The sequence below is a fragment of the Prosopis cineraria genome, unplaced genomic scaffold (assembly GCF_029017545.1).
Source record: "Prosopis cineraria cultivar Desert tree isolate PC_DT_omini unplaced genomic scaffold, ASM2901754v1 PC3, whole genome shotgun sequence".
Classification (NCBI taxonomy): domain Eukaryota; kingdom Viridiplantae; phylum Streptophyta; class Magnoliopsida; order Fabales; family Fabaceae; genus Prosopis; species Prosopis cineraria.
Genome location: NW_026555334.1, coordinates 39,441,981 through 39,462,241, shown reverse-complemented (window position 1 = coordinate 39,462,241; position 20,261 = coordinate 39,441,981). Strand labels below are relative to the sequence as shown.

General features: G+C 35.5%; 2 protein-coding genes and 1 non-coding gene across 6 annotated transcripts; 2 read left to right on the top strand and 1 right to left on the bottom strand.

Annotated features, from left to right (window-relative positions):
• Positions 1 to 5,175: 5,175 nt before the first annotated feature.
• On the top strand, positions 5,176 to 8,177 carry LOC129306921 (serine/arginine-rich SC35-like splicing factor SCL33). Of its 4 annotated transcripts, none has more exons than XM_054947732.1 (6): positions 5,176 to 5,308; positions 5,982 to 6,149; positions 6,587 to 6,664; positions 7,348 to 7,512; positions 7,603 to 7,716; positions 7,819 to 8,177. In XM_054947732.1, exons 2-6 carry the CDS (start codon positions 6,001 to 6,003, stop codon positions 7,931 to 7,933), a joined length of 621 nt encoding a protein of 206 aa, XP_054803707.1. In that variant the 5' UTR covers positions 5,176 to 5,308; positions 5,982 to 6,000; the 3' UTR covers positions 7,934 to 8,177. The 4 variants fall into 4 exon arrangements, with proteins under 4 accessions (XP_054803707.1, XP_054803706.1, XP_054803709.1 ...); XM_054947731.1 differs by lacking the exon at positions 5,176 to 5,308 and adding an exon at positions 5,323 to 5,479; XM_054947735.1 differs by lacking the exon at positions 5,176 to 5,308 and adding an exon at positions 6,455 to 6,522 and having other exon boundaries at positions 6,008 to 6,149.
• Positions 8,178 to 11,327: 3,150 nt separating this feature from the next.
• LOC129306583 (uncharacterized) lies at positions 11,328 to 14,196 on the top strand. The gene is made up of 3 exons (XM_054947260.1): positions 11,328 to 11,604; positions 12,195 to 12,530; positions 13,511 to 14,196. Exons 1-3 carry the CDS (start codon positions 11,386 to 11,388, stop codon positions 14,036 to 14,038), a joined length of 1,083 nt encoding a protein of 360 aa, XP_054803235.1. The 5' UTR covers positions 11,328 to 11,385; the 3' UTR covers positions 14,039 to 14,196.
• Positions 14,197 to 14,781: 585 nt separating this feature from the next.
• On the bottom strand, positions 14,782 to 14,853 carry TRNAG-UCC (transfer RNA glycine (anticodon UCC)). The gene has a single exon. It is a non-coding gene; the product is annotated as a tRNA-Gly (tRNA).
• Positions 14,854 to 20,261: the final 5,408 nt, after the last annotated feature.

Sequence of the window (20,261 nt, the reverse complement as noted above, 5' to 3'; positions counted from 1 at the left end):
ATGGAAGAATAGTGATGGTTATTAAAAGGTGAGATACTGGGAGGATAATTAGTTGGGAGATCTTGATCCTTTAAAACTTCTTGCATTGCATGAGGCTAGAGAAAGCGAGTGAGACAAAACCCATGATTGACTTCATGAAAGTGATGACAAAGGATAAAACTAGCCTCTTTTTGAGAACCTTTTATCAAGAACAATTGTTCTATTGATTGTAGGAGATTCATCGTGCTATGATTATAGGCAAGCTAAATGTCTTTAGAGCTCGTTACCTATATGTAGTTATTGACTAAGACATCTTACAAGCTTGTGGAAGATGATGGTTGGAAATTTAAAATCCAAAAAAGAGTACGAGGAAGCTTGCTCAGAAGTGGCCTAAAGCCCAATTTTTTTTTTTGGATAATTGCTATGGATGCATTCCTCAATATTGACACTTTGTTTGGATAAAGAGAAAGTAACGAGGAATGAAAACTGAAAGGAAGAAACTCTAAAAAATAGTTAAAAAAATTACTATTTTTTAAAAGTTCATCCTTCTGCTGTTATCTCCTTCATATTTTTCCTTCCACCCAAACCAGGCCTTGGGAATGGAAATGGTTGTATACGACTGGTGTGATGATGTAACTCTAATATCCCATGTATGTTTGAATAGCCCAAAATAATTATTTTTGATAGCTAAAACTGTAGCTTTGTGAAAATAAATTCAAATGTTTCTATTACATGACAAAATTAAATATGAATACAAAATTATAGTTTTCTTGAAAATATATAAACACTTACATTCCATATTAAAATTAATTATGAATTTAAAATAATAGTTTTTTTTTAAAATATCAAAGCTTCCTTATACATGTTAGAATCAATTATGAATCTAGAACTAAGATTTATAAAATACAGTTTACATGATTTTTGGGTAATTTTTTTATGAAAATGTAATTGGAAAGTATTTAATAGTAGCTTAAAAGATTGGTTAATAATTGATTTTAGCATACAATACAGGTGTTTGGATTTTTTTTAATCATAACTTTGAATTCATGATTGATTTTGACATGTCGTGTAGATGTTTGGATATATTTTTCAAAACCATGGTTTTACCTGATTTTCAACTATACTTGAAATCAATTTTATAAATTAATTATCCCATATAACATGAGTAGTTATATTCAAAATCAATTACGTTAATTGATTTTTTTATAATCAATTTTACCTAACATATATCCAAACAAATCTTTCAAGCTCTGCTTGGCGTAATAAAATTGAGGGGTGTGAAAATGGAATTAGATGTGGAAATCATATCTTAGCGTGTTTGGCATGTCAAATTCTAATTTCATGTGAATTCACATTCTACGAAAAAATGATTGGATTGATTTCCATCACCTGATCCATGAAATTTTTCAAAATTTCATGGAATTGAGATTTATAACATTTTTCTCCTTTCTTTTTATCTCCTCTTTCAATGAAATTTTTTAGTAATTGCAATGTATCACACAAGCTAGGGTCTACGATCGACAGCAACCTCCTCAGCGATGATGATGAGGTAATGTTGACCTCTCTAGCTTATTCTTCACCTTGTCTTTACCCAATATAAGGTTGAGACATCGCCCTATCTTCCCTATTTCCTCATTAACCACCAATATTACCTCTTTTTTTTTTGTTATTTTTGTTAACTTCTAATTTGTCATTGTGATTTTTTCTCCTTATTTGAAGCTTAACAATGATGACTTATCCTTTTCCCATATCCTTAGCTTTATCTTCGATTTATCCATATCTTCAATTCTTCTTCATCTTCTCTATAATGTTTTGAGCCTGTTTTTTGATTTCGTGTCATTTTTCAGACATGTAAATGGTGAGGATGAACCAAGGTCTATGAATAGCATTTCATTGATTGTCATCGAGCTATTGTCCTGGGGGTGGGTCTTCAAATGCAGGCTTGATTTTGCTCTGGTTTGTTGATGATCTTAGTTTTTTGTTGTTAGTGCCATCAATAGTGGAGGGTGGTTATGCAAGCAAGGGTGAGCATCGGTCGGTTCGGTTCAGTTCGATCCCAAAATATATAAAATTGATTGATCGAATAACACTGAAAATGAAAATCAAATCAAACCGAACAAACCAATCAAACTAAAATTTGATAATTTGGTTCGGTCGGTTAATTCAATTTTTTGGTTTTATATTAGACTATTGAAATTGGGCCCTTTTTTTAATATTAAAATAAACAACACTACAAAATTATGCCTTTTTTTCTATTCATTTTTTTCAGTATGAGCCCATTTTAATTACACCCATATGACATAAAGCTCGAATATTATAAAGGCATGGATAATCAAATAAACAACCATAAATAAACATTGATGATCAAATGATGGCCCCACAATCCAATCATAACACCATAATCCAGTTACAACACCCACTGATGAGAGTGATTGACCGAAATAGGGTTTCAAGTGATGTTATTATTTTTTATTCTTTATTAAAATAAAAAATAAAATAATTTATAAATTAAATATAATTTATAAATTAATAAATTATATGTAATTTGGTCAGTTCGGTCTATTCAATTTTAAATTTTACTAATCAAATTGAACCAAAAAATCAAATAGACCAAATTAAATAGATAAAATTTGATTCGATTCAGTTCGATTTTCAGTTTCGATTCAGTTTTGCTCACCCCTATATGCAAGTGTGAGTTCTTTTCCGGGCTAGGGTATTTTAGTCCCTTGGGATTGTGAAAATACATTTTAATCAAAAATTATATCATAATTTCATGAAAATATGGAACATGTTTTTAATCTCCATGTTACTTCCATACCCTTTCCCATTCCCCCATCCATATCAATTTCCATTTCCACATTCATGCCTATTTCCATTTCCATTAAAATCACTTACATTGTACCAAATAGAGTATCAATTTGCGAGAAGCATATGTCTTGCGATGTTACTATTGCACCTTCAGGCGTCCACCCAAACAATTGAACACCTTGAAACATCTCTCCTCGTTACTGATTTCCCTAAGGGTGCGCTTGGCTGGGGGGAGGGCAAATGTTCCCTTCCCCCTCACTTGGTTGGAAAATTTAGAGAGGAAGGGAGCCAAAATTTCTCCCCTATTCTCCTTATTTTATCTCCCTAATTTATTTTTTGCAGGGAGTCAGCTTTTTTAACTAATTTTCCTATTTATATTTTCTCATATTCCATAAAGGCCAATAGTAAGGTTGTGTAAAAGTCCTTCGATCCCATTTGGTCTAGTCCAACCTGTAATAACTTAGTCCGATTCAGTCCATATAAAAATTAATATTTTAAGATCAAAGAGATCAGACTCTTTCTTCAGGTTGGACTAAACAAAAGACCGAGTATCTAAACTACCTAGCCTAGTCCTATAAATGTATTTAATATAATCATAATTAATCTACTAATTATTATAATAATAAGCTAATTTATAATAATAATTAGAAATTTTTTGTATTTTTATACTTGTAAGTCATGAACATTGAGTAAAATTCTAGTATCGACCAACTTCAATTTTCTTTTTTTATTGGTGAAATTTGTTTTAAGCACAGTGTGATGGACTTTAAATGTGTTGAAGATTGTTTAATTTAAATCCTATATATTGTAACTGAAATACTTCTTATTGTCATTGAAAATTGTTATGGAATTATAATTGTTAATGTTGTGATAAATTTTATATGACTGTAAGTAATTTTATTATGCTAAATGAGTTTATTATATTAAAATAAATTGTTGTCTCTCATGAATGAAAAAGGAAAAAAAATAAAGTGAGATATCAGAGAAGACTAGGACTAATCTCCTAGTTTTATTGGACTAGTCTGGCCCTATTCAACTTCGAGTTATATGAAGCCTAGACTAGAACATGGGTTTCTTAACTTAGTTCTTTTTATAAAAAGGACCAAATTTCAGGTTATGCTAAAATCTTACCTGATCCGTCCTTTGTGTGGGCTTAGCCAACAATAATCATGTTTCATTATGTTTTCTCCTTCTTGTTGAACTTGTATGCGTCTTTCCATTGCTAGGATACTCACCAAGTATTGGGCACAATTTATTCTCAGTCATACCAAAGTTCCATTTGGTCACTAAAATAGAATGTGTTGGAGAAGTTATTAAAAAATGAACCAAATCATCTTTTTTTTTATGGTTAGTATGATAAAACTCATTAACATATACCACAAGTGTATGAATTATTACATCCTTTGAAAAATCATGAATCATGATTCTTAATCTTGTAAATTAAATTATCCCTCAATTACATGAATGTGCTCACCTATCACTTTCGATCATCTTATTTTCATCTTTATTTTTCAATCTATTTCATTATTGTCTAGTAACTAAAAAGGATCTAAATTAGTTGAGTTTGTTGTATTTGATATAGACACATAGATGAATTATTGGGCACAACCTTTTTCTCTGCAAGTCTCTAAATAATTTTTTGGCATCAAATTATTTAACAAGTATTGTAATATTAGTTGTTCAAATTTGTAAATTATTACTCCCTCTATTAAAAAAATGTAAGAAATTTTTAGCCGAATCTACCCCAAACAAAGTAGTTATATATTTTCAAATTAACCCTATCTTTCTATATTTATCTCTATTAAATACCCTATAATAAATATAAAGTCACTATTAATAAGGACACTATTAAAAAAAGGTAATGATTACACCTCAAAAGACTAAAAATGCTTTACATTTTTGAACAGAGGGAGTATAAATTATGCCATTTGAATTAAAGTGTGAAATTACTTTAAATAAGAAACAACAAAAAAAGCTTGGCATATAAGGATATGATAGTAAATAAGCAATTATCTCCTTCTCCTCCCATCCCAACTAAATAAAGAATCATTAAAAAATCTTCCTCTTTCCTTTAACAAAGCTAAATAGATAACATAAAATCCCTCTCCTCCCCTGATTTTTTGTTGTTGGTCAAACCTCTCCTCCTCTCATTTAAACAAACATAGTCTCAACTTTCATCCAACCAAACAAAGACTAAGGTCCAGGCTCTGTTTGTGAGGGCCATAATGCGTCTTTTTGATAAAATGGCCCCTAATTTTTTTTTGATACTATTCATTTCACAAAAGGGACCCAGTCCGATTGGTGAACTGGGGCCGAATTCGTTGCTATGGACCCCTGAGGCCTCTTACCGCCCAACGGCCCAAGAAAAGTCAACCCACGAAGAAGTTTCTCGAACACGAGGGACGGAGCTTTTGATTTAAAGTTCCCTGGGTGAACCAGAGGCTTCTCGGGATTAGAAAAGAAGCCGAAGCTTTTCTCTACGCCGTGTTAGAGGCGTGTTGCCGATTGTCCTCCAGACAAGGTATGTCCTCGTCTCCGCCTTTTCCACCTTCCCTATTCCTATCACCTGACTCTGATCCATCTGAGAGAGAGGGAGAGAGAGCAAATTCATCGTAGGGAAGCCAATCTATCTCTTTACTCTTTCATGTTTAGCGTCTATTTGATTTCTGGCGCGATTGAGGCACAGAGTTGGGTATGTATTTTATAACGCCCCCTCCACAAGTTTAGTTGATTTCCAGGCATGGTTTAAAAAAAAGTTGATTTTCAGGCATGGGTTTGAACATGACGATATTGCTTCTTTGCACGGGCTTCGTTGGCTGATTTTTTTTTCCTTTTTAAATTTTTCTTGACTACCTCTGTAAATATGATGCTAACAACAGAGCTCCGTAGGAATCATCATTCGACACTAAGCATGTGAAACTTGAAAGATAATCCCACAGTTTACATTATTGTTCGAAGAAAATCGGACGACGTGTCCATAAATATTCTCATTATGGGTCCATTCTATTGATGTTTTTCTGAGGACTGAAAGACTATTATAGGTTAATGGGTATTGAGGATGCTCGACAGTTTTGGCTATTGTTTATTAGCAGCTGTTATGCATGCTTGACTTTCCTCAGCTTGTTTTTAATGTGAGTTATTTGTGCTAAAAAAGGTGGTTTATGTAGTTATTTTTTCCTTTTTTGTGATGATAGGTGTGGGTAAAACTGCAAAATGAGGGGCAGAAGCTACAGTTACAGCCCCTCACCTCCAAGAGGTTATAGCAGAAGACACCGCAGTCCTAGTCCTCGGGGTCGTTATGGAGCCCGTGGTAGGGATTTGCCAACTAGTCTTCTGGTTAGGAACCTTCACAGAGATTGCAGGTACTAGAGAATTTCAGTTTTGCCGCTAGCCTGCCTTGTATTTCTTTGTGATCATTAGAGCAATCTTATTCCATGAGCCGGCCCAACTTAAACGGGATACGCTACTTCTTTATGGTATTCTTGCCATTGTATTGTGCTCATCTGCTTCAAATTGAAATCTTTTGCAATCTCTGGTAAAGAAATTAGCTCCATGAGTGGAAGCTCCTGCCGTAATGAATCGTGCAATTTGATGTTCATGAATTTATAATCTAGCTTGAGTATCTATGAAATTTGTAAATAATATATTATATCAAAATATGCTTTAGAGACTTCATGGAAGGAAAGAACTAATGGAATGGAAGAGAAGAGAGCATGGGTTGACTGTACCGGGAAGGTATTGTTGCTTCCTATAACTTAAGTGGGCCGATTTAAATTTTTATTTGATTTTTGGTTTACAGGGCAGAAGATCTACGAGGACCTTTTGGCCGCTTTGGTCCTCTCAAGGACATTTACCTACCTCGAGATTATTATACTGGGTAAGTATATTTTTTTACTGCCTGAAGGATAGCTTATGTTTTGAAAGTTTTACAGGCCTCCCTCCGCCCCAAAAAAAAAAAAAAAAAAGAAAGATAAAAAGAACTATGAATACGTTTTCTTATTTTAGCAATGGTATTTTCAACCGAGTTAAGATGTCTTGATTTAAGGATTTGTGAAGTGCACAATGGTGGCTTTCCTCCCTTATTTAGTTTTGCAACTTTTTGCTCAATATAGTTACTACAATCATTTTATGGGAATTTGGTTGTTTTATTGAAAGAGTTGAAGACACGAATGAAGTAATAAGAGAGTACTGTGTTGAAGACAACAAAGAAGTAATAAAGGTATTTTGTTGAAGACACCCAATCAAGTAATAAGAGTCCTGTTCAAGGTCATGTTAGTGTACATGAAGGTTCGGAGAAGGTTGAGTTTGAGTACATTGTGAAGAAAGTTCAAGTCTTGAAGATTTTCATCTCAATTTATACTTTGGCGTCCACAAGGTTAGCATCCATGTGATGTTTACTTCTGAATTCTAGGAGTGTTGAGATATGATTATATAATATCTTGAACTTTGAAGGCAGGGCTATAGTTTCTGCAATAATCTCAGAATCGGTTTGCGGATCTGTTCACATTGTATCATGTATATGTATTTTTTTCCTTAAGACTCTCAAATATCATGCTACAGGGAGCCACGTGGATTTGGATTTGTCCAATATGTGGATCCAGCTGATGCTGCAGATGCTAAATATCACATGGACGGTCAAATTCTACTTGGTCGTGAGTTGACTGTGGTGTTTGCTGAGGAAAACAGAAAGAAGCCTGCTGAAATGAGAGCAAGAGAACGGCATAGGTAATAGTACCCGTTTACAAGTTACAGACAGCAGTTTTTGTTGTTAATGTATTTGTTTTCATAACACTTACATTCTCAACCTGTCTCCAGGGGCCGATCATACAGGAGGTCTCCATCCCGGTATTCTCACTCACCACGCTATGCTCGCGCCTATTCTCGCAGTCCACAGTATACACCTTCTCCACGACGAAGCGGTTATTCCAGGTATGTATTTAGATTTTGTTTAGATGGTTTTTTTTTTTTTTGCCTTGGAGTATGAGGTTTGCGAGTTTGCTTACTTGGAGGAGTTGCTTTCTCGTGATTTAGGTCAATATCACCAAGGGACCGGAGGTATAGGGAGCAATCATACTCCAGATCACCTTATAGGGAGCGTTTATATTCTAGAAGCCGAAGTCGAAGCAGGAGCCGAAGTTTATACTAGACTGATCATAAATTTGGTTGAGCTTTCTAAGGCCATTCCTCATTACTAATTTCAAGAGCTCTTTATATGGGGCTTTCGAATCCAGACTGGACAACGCTTTCTATTTCATGTGCCTTGTGTGGTTGTGGCCGAGTTTGACGATATATTAAGTTGGTAGGAAGGATCTGTCGTTGCCGCATGTTTGTTTTCCTCCCCTCGCTCCCTTCATTGGAATTATGATCTGAATTAAGTCTCGTTTCCCTGAGGTCCTCTCGGCTATTTCCTCATCCATTTAACTATTCTTTGTCCACGCTTGGCGATTTCTTTTGGCTAAAGAATTTGACTGAGGATGAGAGATGCCAATTTGTTGGCACGTAGAGAAACGTATATAACATGGTAGAAGCGTGTTGTTGATGTACGTTTGAACACCCAATTAAGCAAAACTTGGCGAAAAATCTAAAAGTATATCTAAGCTCGTCCTTTTCGCTGTAGCTACAAAATAATTGTTTTTTCCCCCTTCTGTCAAGCTTCCAATGATAACTTCGTTAATAAGGTTTTATGATTCACTCTATGGGTGCAAAAATTTTATAATACTGGATGTGACCAGAAATTTTCTTTGCATGATTTGCTATTGTCTTGTATTAAATCTAAAATTTTTTTCCTCCTCTTGGGGTTGTCGGTTTAGTGTGACGAGATTGACAGGAGCTATATTAGCTGCAGAGGATAAGCAATTAGTGAGCATGAAGTTCAACTAGTGACGAATTGTGTTAGCTTAACTATATGTAGTTGTGTTAAATAGTTATTAGGAGAGTTTTGTTATTAACATAATTTTATCCGATTCGATCCATAAATGATATGTAATTATATAAATAAGAAAAAAGAATAGGCATAAGATGGGGGAGACAATAAAGATAACGGGGGCTCGCTCGTGCAGGACTTCCGGAGGATTAAATTAAATATAGTGAAATTAGGGATTGGGCCTCTTTTTCTTACCCCAAAAATAAAAAAGACGGTGAAATTTGCAAGTAGGACATCCAGACTCCAAAGGATATTATCTGGACGAATGACACGAATTTTACACTCTGCAGCCTGCGCAGGCATAAAGCACAAGCACATCAAAAAAAAAAAAAAAAAGCCCACGGCAATGGAGTCACAGTTGAAGGCGCTGATATGGTGGCCTCATATCTGCGAACCAAATCCGAAGCAACAAGCGATAAGCTCCTGAATTCGCACCGAACTACCCGAAAAAGCATAATTGCAAACAGGGGAGGATGTGGACACGTCACCCGCATTGTATTGCCTCCCTTAAAAGCTCCTCCTCCATATTCCCACGTTCCCCACCTCTGAATCTCATACGCAGCCCTCCCCAAGAATCATCTTTCTCACGCGCTTACTCCTTCCGTTTCATCTCATACGACGACGAGGTTTTTTTTTTTTTTTTCCGGCGCCAATTTGGGACTGAGAGTGCTAAATTCTTTTTCTTTTTTTGTCTGAACAACCAGTAGAGCTATGCAGTACGTTCTTATTATCAAAATTGCTCATTATTAACAATAAATTCTACTAACGAAAATGAAATAAATTGACCATTTCGCGTTATCTAAGAGTTAAGTTGTAATTATTTTTTTTAAAGTAAAATGGAATTACGCCTTAGTTAAAAATATATTTGGTGCATTAAAATGTAGATGAAATTTGTTTTTGTATTTTTTCACAAATAAATAAGTAGATTAAAGATAATTTTATCTTTAAACTATACGTTCAAAAACATTTAGGATCACAAATTTATTTTTAATGTAATGGTCTAGTTAAACATTAACAAACTCAAGAAATGTTAACTTATTAGTTGACCAAAAAATTATTAAAAAGGACAGAAAATGATAACAAATATCATTTTTATACAGTACTTATTTCTAATTTTTAGGGATTCTTGTAATTTTTTAAGTCATTTCCATTAATTTTATAATTAATCAACGGTCAAAATTAATTTTTATCAACAGTAAAAATGATATTATGCTGTTTTAAAATATCAAAAGGGAACATTGCACTGAGAAAACAAGAAAATAGTCAGGACTTTTGAACTAAGTTTAAGGATAAAATTATCTTTTAATTTTAAAAAAATAAATAAATATAACCTTAAATGTGTCAATCATTGGACCCTATTTCCTATCTGGGAAAAGCCAATCCCTGCAGCCACCTTAGTAACATGCATGGAGCACCCAAAAATTGCAAGCACCTATAAATTTTTAGCTTCTTCTTCGCCTGCAGCCATGGAAGCCCTCTGCCCTCCGACGTGGACATCAGCAGGCACCATGGGTTCATTTCGCCATTCAAGGTTATCTTTGTCAAATGATAAGTCCGTCACCATTAAAGGGAATCTTTTTTTTTTTTTGGTTTTTTTTTTGGTAAAAATTAAAGGGCAATCTTTAGTGATAGAAGCAGAATCAATTTTCTCGGGAATGGTTCCCGCGAGCGTAGCAAACGGGGCCATTTAGTTATGCTTACCAAATATCCTGGACCCAAAGTTGAAAAACATTTGGAGCATCTGTGCGGGAAAAAAACACTGGACAGGAATCAGCATATAATACCCTGGATTGGGAAGAAACTGCTGTTCGATCACGGGAAAAGTTAAAAACTCCAAACACATATATAGCTACTTGGCCTATGTATGTTTCCAATAGACGTTGGTATAAAAGTGTGTCGTTTATTTTTCAATGGACCATTAGGGGTTCTCAAACGAGCAACAGGTCCTGTGCGTGCGTGAGGTATCAGATGATTTGTATGGTTGGCACAATATCTTTCTCACAAATTTTCACATTTCATGGGGTTTACTGGAGATAATATGCGCAGCACGTGACATGGGAAAGTTGTTGCGGCGCATGTGCTGGGCATTTTTGCGGTATCCCATAATTAATGGTAATAAAATAGGACAAAATTCTTAAAAAAGAATTCTCGATCCCAAAGTTTTTTTACTGCTTATAATTCTCTTATTAAAAATAATTATATTTAAAAATAAGGTCAGACATTAGACATGAGATTATTTTTTTATAGGGATTCAAATTTTACATGTTACCATTATAAAATATTAGCCCCTTTTACTTAACTTAATCCATATTAGTGTTCTTGAGTTTATTTTTCACATCTCTCTGCAATATATCCTTATATATGTAAAGAAAGCTTGGGCACTTGGAAACACCTGCAGAATTTTTTTTTTTGGCCAAAAACATAAGTTGGTCCAGCATTAAATTCTGTGGTTAATCTGTATAGTTTTCAGCAATTATATTTCATTAAGTACATCCCCGTCCTCTGATCCTTTCTCATCGTGAGCCACACGCACCTTCCTTGCGCGTGTTAAAATCACAACAGAATAGTTGAGGCCTCGAGGGTCGTTTCTTTTAATAGTGTTCCCACTCTACCGCCTGCCGCTTGTGCATCCTCTTTCGTCTCTCTCCAAAATTTTCAGGTGGCAGAGAACTAAGATGGGTCGACTTGCTCCTCTGTCAGAAGAACCCATTAATGAAGACAACGATGGAACCACCGGCTCAAGGAAAGGTCTCCAGGCATGGCGAAACTGGAGCTGGATCAAGACCCCCTTCTTCCTCGTCTTCAATAAGAAGTCTGACCTCAAGATCCTTCTCAGCGTTCTGGGTTGTCCTCTCTTCCCTGTTCCTCTTCTCCCCAAACAACACCACAATGAGGCAAGCCTCGTTACTTCAATTATTTCTTTCATCTTCCACTCTCTCTTTCACAGAGAGAATGTTGGGGGTGTAATGCTGTTTGGACTGCGAAATTTGCCCGCCATAAATCGGAATAAAATGTTGATTATATAAGGTTCAAGTGCTTATTTTACTGTGTTTTGTTTGATAAATTATAGTTACTAGCTTAAAGTTAGCAACAAGTGTTATCATTGGTTTCTCTTGATCACTTTATGATACTTGGAACTTTACGTATGGCATGGCACAACAATGACTGATGCAGTGATGCGTTTCTTTACTTTTGCATTCCCTCTAAGGTATCATGTGCATCTGATTTACACTAAGGATTTTGTAATTAATTAAATCTCTCACTATCAAAAAAGAACCTTTGATCGTTCTTTGTTTCTACTTAGAAAAATTTGCGAAGGCAAAGGAAGGAAAAAGAGAAAAGAGAACAGAGAAAGGGGAGTGCAGTTCGATAATTTGCATGATTTTAGTTCTTTTAAACTGTGAAATAGGAGTCATCTTCAGCCCAGTATATTATACAGCACTGATAATTTGCATGATTTTAGTTCTTTTAAACTGTGAAATAGGTGTCATCTTCAGCCCAGTATATTATACAGCACTTCACGGCGGCGACCGGGTGCCGAAAGTTGGAAGGGAGAGTAAAAAACATCTTTGCGACAGGGAAGGTGACAATGGGTGTGGTGGATGAGCCTGGATCCGGCGGCGGAGGGGCCACCGGAATTTCAGAAAGAGGGTGCTTTGTTATGTGGCAAATGGTTCCTGACAAATGGCAAATAGAGCTCGTCGTGGCTGGCCACAAGGTTGCTGCTGGTAGTGACGGCGCCGTGGCTTGGCGCCACACTCCATGGCTTGGCGCGCACGCCGCTAAAGGTGGCGTCCGGCCTCTTCGTCGTGCTCTTCAGGCAAGTTCATCAATCATGTCTTGTTTGAAAATTTTCTGACCAACCGGATGTTGCTGGTTAGTTTTACTGTTATTTTCTATGTGTGTGTATATGACCATTTGGTAAAGCAGGGGTGGGTGAACTTTTTAATGTTACGTAATTTCCCCTGCATTCCCAAAAATTTTCTCAGAGATGTTGGTGGTGTATTTATGCATTTCTTTAATCTTGTCGGATCTAATCTAGGTTCTAATATAGTGCAAGACAGCTATATTTATACGTGTGTGTGTAATTGTTAATATTTAATTACCTTAACCGTGTAGAATGACACCAACTTATTGTCAGACAGTAGTGGTGTCATACACCTAAACCTTAGCCTTACGGAATAATTCAATATTTTCAAGTTGAGGATATACTTACCCCTTGTGACATGCCGATGGAGCTTGGAATTTAGCATTATTATAATCAATGGTTAGTCAAATCTCTGACACAATCATGTAAATGATGTGGACTCCTACGGAAAATTCTTCAACTTCTTTTCTATAATATTCATAAATGCTGGTTGATGACTGTTGGAGTGGTGTTGTTAATTTTCTTTAATACCAAGCTTGCCTAATACATATGCCACCGGCCAATGTAATGGATCTTTGTTTCCCCTATTAAATTCCCTTTATTTGCTCAATCTAACCACATTCCTCTGTTACCCTTTTTCTTTATTATTTTGGAGTTCCCTTCAGTATGATCTTCGTGCCTTGTTATTTTGGCTTACTCAAACAACTTACGAGGTTACATTAACATGGAAGTTGCTCTGAAAGTTCTCCTATATCTGAGGAAAAAAATGTTCGTTCTGGCCTTCTGGGTCCCCTCTGAAACTATAAAAGAATAATGCAGTGACTTCATCAGCATCAAAAAATGGCACCTGTGTTGTTTCAAATCGATTAGTGCAATGTCAGTTACTGTGCTTTTTGTCATCCTCAAAACGACATTATTGCTGTACGTTGTAGGGACTGGACCCTCTGGCAGTATCTGCTGTATTCTCTGGGGCGCAGTACATGGGAGAAAAGCAAATCTCAGGCGTGGATTGTTTCGTGCTGAAGCTCTCAGCTGATCAGAAGGACCTCTTTGATCGCAGTGATAACACAGCAGAGATGATCAAGCATGTTATATTTGGTTATTTCAGCCAAAGAAGTGGACTTTTAGTGGTACTAGAGGATTCTTACCTGACCAGAATTCAATCACCTGGGGCACACCCCACATATTGGGAGACAACAATGTCGACAAAAATCGAGGATTATAAGTTGGTGGACGGTGTGATGATTGCTCACGCGGGGAAATCAACGGTGATCATTACAAGGTTCGGGGATAATCTGAAGGCGGGCCCTGCCATCACAAGGTTGGAAGAAACATGGAACATTGATGATGTGGCATTCAACGTGGTGGGCTTATCCATGGACTGCTTCATTCCTCCTAAGGAACTCCAGAGAGATTATCCTCAAGAGAATCTGGATTGGAGATCACCCTTGCATAGATGACCAAAGCTTCTTGGTTGTGCGCGCGTGGCGCTAACTTTTTCTTTCTCTGCAAAAATGGGTGGATGCTAATTGTTATTTAGTACATAATGTACTGTATCATGTTACTGATTCTGGACATTCTATATATATATATATATATCGATATCTGATTTTGTATACTTGCATATAGATAAGTTTTTGTCCTTTCAGTTGGTTAGCAATATTACACTACGCGAGAAAAGAGAACAGAAATCTTTATGCCTCTTTTTGGCTCTGCTAGGTGCTTATGCTAATTGCATTATAAGTGGGTTATGATATTTGCTAGCAAAGAGCTTTATATGCCTTGGATGAAAGTGGGATACAAAGGATAGTGGAAGTGTGAAGGAGAAACCATTAGGTGCAGGAAACAAATGGATTCCAAAGTACGGTTGCAATGAAATGTTGCTATCAACACGTGGCTATGCTATTGCTGGGAAAAGCAGGTTCTGTTATTATCAGTCTGTGAAGAGCCATGATCCATCAATGTTTTCCTCTCTTCATTTCTTAGTTATTCATCAGTACATAAATAGCGCGCAGAATTTGACAAGGGTGATGTAGGCATGATTATGTATTTTAGTATTGATTTTCATGCTTCCATATCTGTCCAAATTCCAGTAGACATGCTGCACCGGCTTAAAGCGGTATAAACATTAATTAAACAAACGCTCAGTCAATTCCTGTTCGAAGAGGGTGCAGAATGCCAAAATAAAATATACATTTTCAGCTGCGTTTGCCGGGAGTCGAACCCGGGTCTATTGCTTGGAAGGCAATTATCCTAACCGTTGGACTACAAACGCTGCATGTTGCAAGTGGTTATCTATATTAGTATATTTAAATGTTTCACCACATCCAAGCTTACCAACCCAGCTTCTCCGAGTAAGAGAAAAGCAAAGAGACAAGAAATATTGGCTGGAAAAGTTCAGTATTGTTGCATTACCAATTATTGATACACTGTACGCATATATACACGAGCACTACACAATATGGTACAAGCATGACTACTATACACGTGTCAACCTAATGGAAGAGCACTATAAAATATCTAGATGACATGCTTTATTCTAGTATGTTCTGTAGTGTTAAACCTAATATCTTTGGACTTTATACTTGGGCTTGAACTTATGATGGGTTTGGTTTGGATATGTTGGACTATATCCTTAACATCCCCCCTCAAACGAGAGGGTAGAGACTGAATTTCGAGTTTGTCTCTAAGATATACAAACTAAGCCCTGTACAGCGGCTTAGTAAAAAAGTCGGCATTTTGCTCATTAGAAGGAACATATTTGATTTTCAATTTCCCAGCTAGCACTTGATCACAAACATAATGCACATCAATCTTAATATGCTTCGTTCTTGCATGATACACTGGATTTTCAACAAGAGCTGCTGCACTAATGCTGTCACACCATATAACAGGAACTTTAATTTTTGGAATTTTTAATTCAGATAGCAAAGAAAATAACCAGGCAAGTTCAGTTGCAGTATTAGAGAGTGCTTGATATTCTGATTCAGTGCTGGATCTTGACACAACACTTTATTTCTTGGAACACCATGAAACTAGTGAACCTCCCAAGTATGTACAATACCCAGATACTGATCGTCTGTCATCTGGGCAAGCTGCCCAATTCGCATCAACATAAGCTGTTACATTTAAGAGCTGAGAAGGTGTGATAGACAAGCCAAATTGAGATGTACCCTTCAAATACCTAAAAATTCTTTTCACTCCTTTCCAATGTTCAGTTGTGGGCAAATGAGATGTCGGGTCTGGTGTTTGTCAAGTACTGCAATGTTCCTAGAGCACTTCTATAATCTGTGGGATCCTTAAGAAGGGCACCTTCATTTGCACTCAAGATTTTTCCTCCAGCCATGGGAGTACTACATGGTGCAACATATAACATATTGAATTTTTTTAACAAATCTTCAATATACTTACTTTGATGTATGAAAATGCCATAAGAATCTCTTCGAACTTCAAACCCCAAAAAATAATGCAAATCACCAAGATCTTTAAGGGAAAAAAGATCATTGAGTTTTTTTAATGAGTTTCTGCAATTCATAAGGCTCACTCCCAGTTATCAATATATCATCTACATAGATGAGTAGAATGATCACATATGTCTCAGTAGTAAGAACAAATAAAGAGTTATCACTCTTAGTGTTGTAGAATCCCCAGTCGTGAAGCACTCCACTCAATCTATCAAACCAAGCACGTGGAGCTTGTCTAAGACCATAGAGAGCCTTACGAAGTTTGCAGACATGGTGTGGTTTCTTTAAATCAACAAACCCTTCAGGTTGCATCATAAACACATCATCTGAAATGAAACCATTAAGAAAGGCATTGTTAATGTCTAATTGTTTCAATGGCCAGTTGAGTGTCATAGCAAGGGATAAGATAATTCTGATTGTTGCAATCTTAGCTACAGGACTGAAAGTTGCTCCAAAATTTACTCCTGCATCTTGTTGGAAACCTTTGGCAACTAGTCTTGCCTTATGTTTATCAACTACTCCATTAGACATATACTTAGTCTTGAAGATCCATTTGCAATCAATAACTTTTTGATTGTTAAATGGGACTAGATCCCATGTCTGATTCTTTATTAAAGCTGTATGTTCTTTGATCATAGCTTCTTTCCATTGTGGAATAGAAAGAGCTTCTCGAACAGTGGAAGGTTCCCTAGAATGATCTGATGCCATTGAAGTAATTTCAATAAAAGGATATTTAGGTTTAACTATCCCACTTTTTGATCTTGTAATCATGGGATGACTAAGCGGAGGAGCAATATCTGATTCTGTACTTGATGATTCTAAGTTCATTGACATTAGAATATTAGGAGTTGGCATAGAACTTTGTGAATTATCACTGTTGCTGTTAAGATTATCAGGTTCGACATTTCTGCTATTTGTCAAGTTATCTTCAGTAGAATTTAATTGTCCAACATGCTGAGATGCAGAACTAGGGGAGACAGCTGCATTTAGATTCTCTGTAATCTGAATATCATTAGTAGTGAGTGGATTTCCTGGCCCAATTCGATAGTGGAATCTGAGCTAGGCATCTGAAATTGTTGGAAACTGATTGGAAAAGAATCAGTCATTTGAGAAGTTACAATAACAGGTTGAGATTTGTTGATAAAGCCTTTGGAGAAGGGAAAATCTTTCTCATTAAATGTCACATGTCTGGAAATGAAAATTTTTCCAGAGGAGCTCAAGCACTTATAACCCTTGTGTTGTCCACTGTAACCTATAAAAACGCATCTGGTAGAATGAAACTCCAATTTGTGATGATTGTAAGGTCGAAATCGGCAATAATACACCTCTATTTTGTGAAGCTTGCCAATATGGAAAATCCCACAAATTACCATTTAATCTATCTGATTCACGTGCTTCTTGTCCACTAACATTAATCACTCAGCCTAACATTAATCACCTGGGCATTGATTTGTGCAGCAGAAGGCTAGGCGACCTGAACAAAGAGTGCAAGAGCAATTTATGAACAACCAGTCCCTCACGCATTGCAGAATAAATTAATTTAAAGAAAAAATTCACAATCAAGCAATTTCAGTTTCGTTATTAATTATCAATAATATTATATAAAACTATAATTTGTATTACTGTGTATTGATTTAATATTAACATAAATTAAACCATATATTATTTATTGAAATAATAATTTTCAAATATACAAACTCAATATTCTGATTAGAAGATTAAAGCCTTGGGATTTGTAGAACATTTGGAAGCCTAGGCACCAATCTATATATTAATATTAGTGTGAATAAAAAAAAGCTAAGTATCATTTTTGTTCTTTCACTTTACCTAAAAGGTTGCCGAGTATTTTAAATTTAATTATAAGTTAATTCTGTCATTTAATGTTAAAGATTTCCTCCCACATCACCTTACCGTTTTCTTTCCCATTTGTTGGCATTAATAGGCCCCACAATTCATTTTTTAAATATTTTTTTCACTCTTCCCCCTGTCTTCCCCCTCTCGTAACATCTCAAATTTTTATCCATAGATTGATTGAATAAATTGAGGATAATTAGGTGGGCATAGGTATTAACTAATTTGAGGATGGTTTGTGATGATTAGCAGGCTTATTGAGTTTGGTTGCAACTCTTGGATCAAGTTCGAAAGCATACAAAAAGAGAAAGGGAGAAATTGAGTAAGGGTGACGAAGAAAGCATTGAGTCTACTAGGGTAAATTTCTTTTTTGACATTTTGGAGGTAATTGAAGCTTGTTTTCATCTAAGCATGTCTTTCCTACTCCCTCTTCTTCTCTCTAAAAGTTTAGAAGTAAGATTTAAGGTTGGAAGAGTGTAATTTTCAGACCTAGTGTTATAAGTCCAAACCCATTAGTCTAAATAGGATTAATGGAAATTGTTTAAGTCTTCTACACCTAATTTAGGAGTTTTTAAAGGTTAGGAGTTTGGGTCATCCATTTTGAATGAACCTTAGGCCTTGGAAGAATGTTTTTAAATTATTAGACATTATATTAGTGATTACTAAGCTAATATGATGGGAGCTAAATAGAATTTATGAGAGTTAATAAATTTATTGGATGTGAAATTGAGCTTATGGAATTTGGTTACTAAAGTGTGAAATTAGAAGTTGAAAGTGTTAATTTTTTATGATTATTAATGTAACATCCAAAAAAATTAAGTGTGATTTGTTAGCCTAATGAGTGTGATTAATGAGTTAATGATGTGTATAGCTAGAGGGGCTTAATTGATGTAATGTATTATAATTTCATGCTTAGAAGTGGGTTTGAAAGAGGAGGAAAAAGTAAAGGTATGCCCTCTGTGCCACATGCTGCGGCGTGTGGTTAATTAGCCGCGGCACACAGGGGTAGATTTAAATGCAACGGCCTTTTTGTGCCATGCATCGTGGCACACGACCAAAATCTTGATTTAATCTATTCGTCTCTATGTGGGAGAACAGAAGAGAGGAAAGGAAAAAAATGAAGAACACATTGAAGCTTTGTTTTGAGACCCTTGAAGGCAATTTTAAGCTTCCTAACACTTGAAATATGTGTGATAAGCTTTCTTTCTTCCTTTTTCTTCCTTATTTATGAAGATTTAAGTTAAGATTTATGTTGTAAAGTTGATTTTTGATTTATAGAAGTTATGGGTTTGATTTCATTAATTAAAATAGGTATAATGAGAGTTGTTTGTAATGGATAAACTTATAGTGATGATTTTATCAATGGTTAATTGAATGGAGCATTTAATATCTGGAATTGCCATTATAATGGTTGTTGGGAGTGTTTAAGGCTTATTAATGATGGTTTAATGGCTCAATAGTAGTAATGTGAGTTAATGGAACATAGTGAACTTATTGGATGTGAATGGATAATGATTTATAAGATTGACAGAATAGATATGTGGAGTTTGGTATTAGTAAATCCTCAAAAATGAGATAATGATAGTATCCTTGTGTTATGAATGTAGTGAGATTCAATTTAGCACCACTCAAACTTGTGAGAAGCTTTAAAAGTTGGTATTGTAAGAGGTAAACCTTTGACTTCTTAAATATTTGAGGTAATCGGGAGGAAAACCTAACTTTATATAGTTGAATATTAATTTATTATTGGTTGAAAGTGAATTGTTTTGTATCATGATTTATATTTTGAATTATAGATTTAATTTTGGGTAAAAGATAAACTTGTGAATAGTTTGATAAATGAAAACCTCTTACATTCCAACCAATTGTGATTTATGAATTTATCTGGGCATGTTATTATGAGTGAAAATTGTGATTTATATTATGGAGTATTTGGAGTAATCAAGTAGGAGTATGTGAGTCATATGACATGACATGTTTGAGTTAAATGCATAAATATGTAAAATACGTGCATAGTATGATCATTATAAGGAGTTCGCCTAGGGAGAGAAGTAAATGGTTAAATCCATGTGGTATTGGCAGTTACTATTAGAATCGAAAACTTATGTTGGCATCAACCATTAGAATTGAAAAGTAGCCTTTGTCCTACTTATTCTATGAGGGACTAGAACCTAACTAGTCCTACTGGTTTATGAGGAGGCTAAATTAGGGGTATGACACCCTATGATTGTTAGTATTGGGAGAAACCGGATTACATAAGTGAGTGAGTTAACCCTGACCTAATAGCTCATCGCAAGTAAAAGGTTGGGTTAGTCCATAAAGGACGTAGCCATGTGATAGCCACTGGTTTCATATCAGAGGTAACAGG